Genomic DNA, 3903 nt, shown 5'->3' with positions numbered 1-3903 from the left:
GAGGTGAAAAGCAGTGAAATAGTAAAAACATTTAATTTTCTTTTTTTTTTTCTTTTCTTTCTTAAAAAAAGGGCTGCCTTTATCATAAATGAAGGCTTTTCCCCTTCAATAAATGCTTTCCTTACCCCAGAACAACGAGTTTTGTCTCATTTAAATAATATCTCATGAAATTGTAAGTAAACTTGCTCATAGCTCATAACATTTACTCTTTAAGTCAGATTTATTTACACAGAATATATCAGCAACTGGGCTGTTCAAAGTGCTGCACGTCACATAAACATGATGCAGGAACCATGTAAGGAAGGACAAATAAGCCACACATTTTGTCAAATGGCATTTTCAAAATCATCACACAAATATATTTATCAACGCTCCAGTTACAGTGAATCACAGGAAGCCAATTTTTCTGCATCGTTGCAGTTTTCTAGAAGTTTATTCCAGATTCTGTGGTCCGTTAAAAACTGAATGTTTTATAAGCTGTAATAAAATGACCACTGAGCAGAAAAGATTGGAAAAGAATCTCTCTGTTCTAGTACCTGCTGCAGTGTTTTGTCTTGACTCGGGCAATTTATATCTATAAGCTCTGTGTTGTTTTGCTTTTATAAGTAACAATGGGAACATTCAGCCACGTTTCACTCATCTGTCCACAGCTGGAGTCACAGTCACAGCTCTGGTAGTTTATTCCAGCTGTTTTGTCCTTTGAAGGTGTTCTGCAGTATGTAATCTACTGGATTATAGTTCTTCCTCACAGTTTCCCAAAGAATCACTCAGATTTGCTTTGCCGGCATCTGGAACCCGACCCGTCGGGTTTGACTGAATGAAGTTCTCGGCGGTCGAGTTTTGGTTTATCTCCTCGTCTTAAGGTCCGCCCCGTTGATCCGTCTGGCCGCCCGGAGCGCTGGCCGCTTCTCCACTCTCCTTGATCCACAGGAAACCCACTTGGGTGCCGAAGTTGACGCCGTCTCTGACGTGGGAGAAGAAGTCGTCGGGGTTGCAGGAGGTGCAGGGCGTCACGGGGGCCGGGTGGTCTCCGTGTTGTCGTGGATGTGTTCTGGAAGGACGCCGCGGCGCTGGAGGAGAACTCTGGGAGCGGTGACCGGTCAGCGACTAACGTACCGAACATACGCCGTTTAAGATGTTTATCTGCGTCATATTGTTTTTTCCGTACCTGTTGGCGAGGAGGATGTCCACGTGTGGCCTGGCCGACTCCGGATCAGGAACGCAGTCTGGATGGATGGAGATGAAGTCTGCTGCCTGCTCTCTGTCCAGCGTGAAGCAGCACACCCCCACCGACGCCCCACCGCCACCACGATGTCGCCGTACCGACAGCCAAAATTCGTCACCATGGCGTCCACCGTTGCCGTGGCCACGCCCATCAAGGTCCCTCTCCAACCTGGGAAAAGAGAGAAATTAGTCAGAGAAGGAGACGTCTGGATGTGAAGTATTAAAAAGCAGCTAAGTCTACAGTGGCTATATAGTTGTGCGGTTTGACATTTCAAAAATAAATCTGTAATGGAAGCATAACAATTTTTTGGTATAAAGTTATGTTTTTGCTGCATGAAAATTGGTTCATTTCACAAAACCATAATGAAAATCCTTTTTCTTTTTTGCATTAGTCGGGTCACGCGATCGACAACAGGATGTTGCCACTGGCAGAAACTAAGATGAGGACGACAGGAAGTGGTCAGAACAGCAAGTTTCTTAATGGTGAAAAAACCCGAGGATTTTTGTGTAGTCAAACTACATGACCAGTACCGCAGACATATTGTGCATTTCTAACTTTGCTGCGACGAATCCGGAGCGTCAGAGTATTCGTTCACCTGCATGTGCGGCCCCGATGACCTTCTTCACAGGATCGGCAAACAAGATGGGCAAGCAGTCGGCGCCCTGACCCGCCAGAACGATCCCCGTCTGATCGGTCACCATGGAGTCGTAGCTCTCCGGCTCAGGTTTCCCCAAAACCCACACGTCGCTGGCGTGGTTCACCTGCAGGACGCAGGTTTGAACAGGACAGTCATGGCGGGGGAGCACACCGCAGTCAGGGTTTATGGTCAACAGGCGGATCACGTGCACCGTAGAGGCTTTTTTGTTCGTTTGTTTTACAACAACGTACCTTGACCAGACGCAGGGGAAGGGGATGGAAGCCGGCGTGAACGGCCAGCCGGCGCCTGTTTTCTTCCACCACGGCGGGGGGGTCCCTCCTCCTGCTGCTGCTGAACAGGTTCAAGGAGGACAGAGTGGGGATGTAGGAGACGCCGCCTGAACGGGTGCTGAAGCCGTGACCGAAGCATTCTGAGAGAGACGGAGGAGACGGACAATGTCCAGCTTTACTGACAAATAGTCTCTGTAGCTTTGTTTCTTACAGTACAGACGTTTGTAATTAGTCATTAGTCATACCTTTCATTTGGAAAAAAACTCAGCTATTATTATGGGCCACCATAATAACACCCCCCGCCTTCCCCCCCCCCCCCCCCCCACCCCATTTGTGCTGATTTCACTTTTTATTTATTGACAAACACAATAAACTTTTTTAAAAAGTCAAAGTTTTGTTATGCTGCTCTATTAAAAGCTCTGTCATGGTGGCAGCATTGGACACCCTGCTGTCCACTGAGGTGGGGTTTGTTGTAAAAACATTTTTATAATGGTCGACCTTAGAAAACTATCAATCTGGTATTTATCTGGATAATTTGTAGTCACATTGGATGTTTTGATGTATTTATCTTCTGTGCTGACATGCAGCTCAGTTTATACACAAATCACACAGTTATTCACTGGGTTAGACTTTAGAAACGGTTTATGAGGAAGTAGCCCAGGGCTCTGATTTTTTGGGGGGTGGCGTCCAAAAAATATATTTTTTTTTTTTAAGTCCGTTTTGTAAACATTCGACTTTATAAAGATGTTATAGGCTGACAGTCAGTGAGTTGTGTTAATATTTTGAGTATAAACATTCAAATATTGGGAAATGATGACGTTATCGTCAATTTCTTTTGGATCAACATTGACTTATTGGACTCGGGACTTATTAACCCTGCTGTGCATAGATTGGCCCCTGCCAGTTATTTTACTAATTTTCATTAGTTAAACCGTTTTCACTTGGTGTTCATAGGGCACCAAAAGTTGCTCCAGCCCAAGGCCCCACATCCTTGTGAATCCGGCCCTGATGATTAAGATCCAAAATGAGGAAACTTACAATATCTTTGTGATCTTTGATGCTGTTTTGGTTGAGAAAAGGCTCATCAAATAAATCAGGTGATTTTGTTTTTGTCTAATCGTAGAACAATCTTAAAACCACTTTTAAAAATCAATCAATCAATAAATAAAAACCTCTGCTGAAGCCCACCTGGGATCAAAGTGGACCTCAAGGTTCTGACGTCTCCCTTCAAAGGGGGCAGCTGCTGCAGAAAGGCAGACACCTGGTCCTCCGCCTCGCCCTCAGGTGAGTCCGTGTGGGCGGAGCCACGGCAGTCCGAACAAGTCAGCCGGTCCGGCTGCGTCACGTTGTAATCGAAGGTATAAACGGCGGTAAAGAGCATCTCCTGGTACCGGGCCAGCACCTCCCTGCCCCGCGCCGTGGTCAGCACCCTGACCGCACTCAGGTCCAGATCATCCAGGGTCCGCTTCAGTCGGTACAGACGCTCCGCCGTGGAGCCGGAGTCCAGGACGTGAAGGCTCCTGCTGGAGCCCGGAGACGGGTCCGAGAGGCCGGTCTGACGCCGGCGGCTCTCCGCGCCGTACAGCAGGAAGACGTGCGAGTCCGCGGCCTGCAGCGGAGAGGTGGGGGGGTCGCAGCGGCAGCAGCGGGTTAGATCCAGCAGGACGGCCATCCTGTCCCCGGCCGCGTGCAGCTATGACTCTGTGGCCGCGGCAGGGAGCGAGTCTGACACCCCATCGGCCTGCAGAGGA

The 3903-nt window shown here is 48.0% G+C and overlaps 1 protein-coding gene across 1 annotated transcript; it reads right to left on the bottom strand.

The window, feature by feature from the left end:
- Positions 1–333: 333 nt before the first annotated feature.
- Positions 334–3903, bottom strand: LOC129379255 (purine nucleoside phosphorylase LACC1-like). The gene is given in 7 exon segments (XM_055059951.1): positions 334–1013; positions 1016–1083; positions 1169–1295; positions 1298–1393; positions 1821–1986; positions 2114–2292; positions 3341–3903. Coding segments are annotated over 7 exon segments (1275 nt in total). The 5' UTR covers positions 3825–3903; the 3' UTR covers positions 334–858.

Source organism: Poeciliopsis prolifica, unplaced genomic scaffold (assembly GCF_027474105.1).
Source record: "Poeciliopsis prolifica strain line A6 unplaced genomic scaffold, Auburn_PproV2 SCAFFOLD056, whole genome shotgun sequence".
In the NCBI taxonomy this organism is placed as follows: domain Eukaryota; kingdom Metazoa; phylum Chordata; class Actinopteri; order Cyprinodontiformes; family Poeciliidae; genus Poeciliopsis; species Poeciliopsis prolifica.
The sequence above is the reverse complement of the archived record's forward strand: the minus strand, read 5'-3'. Positions and strand labels throughout refer to the sequence as shown.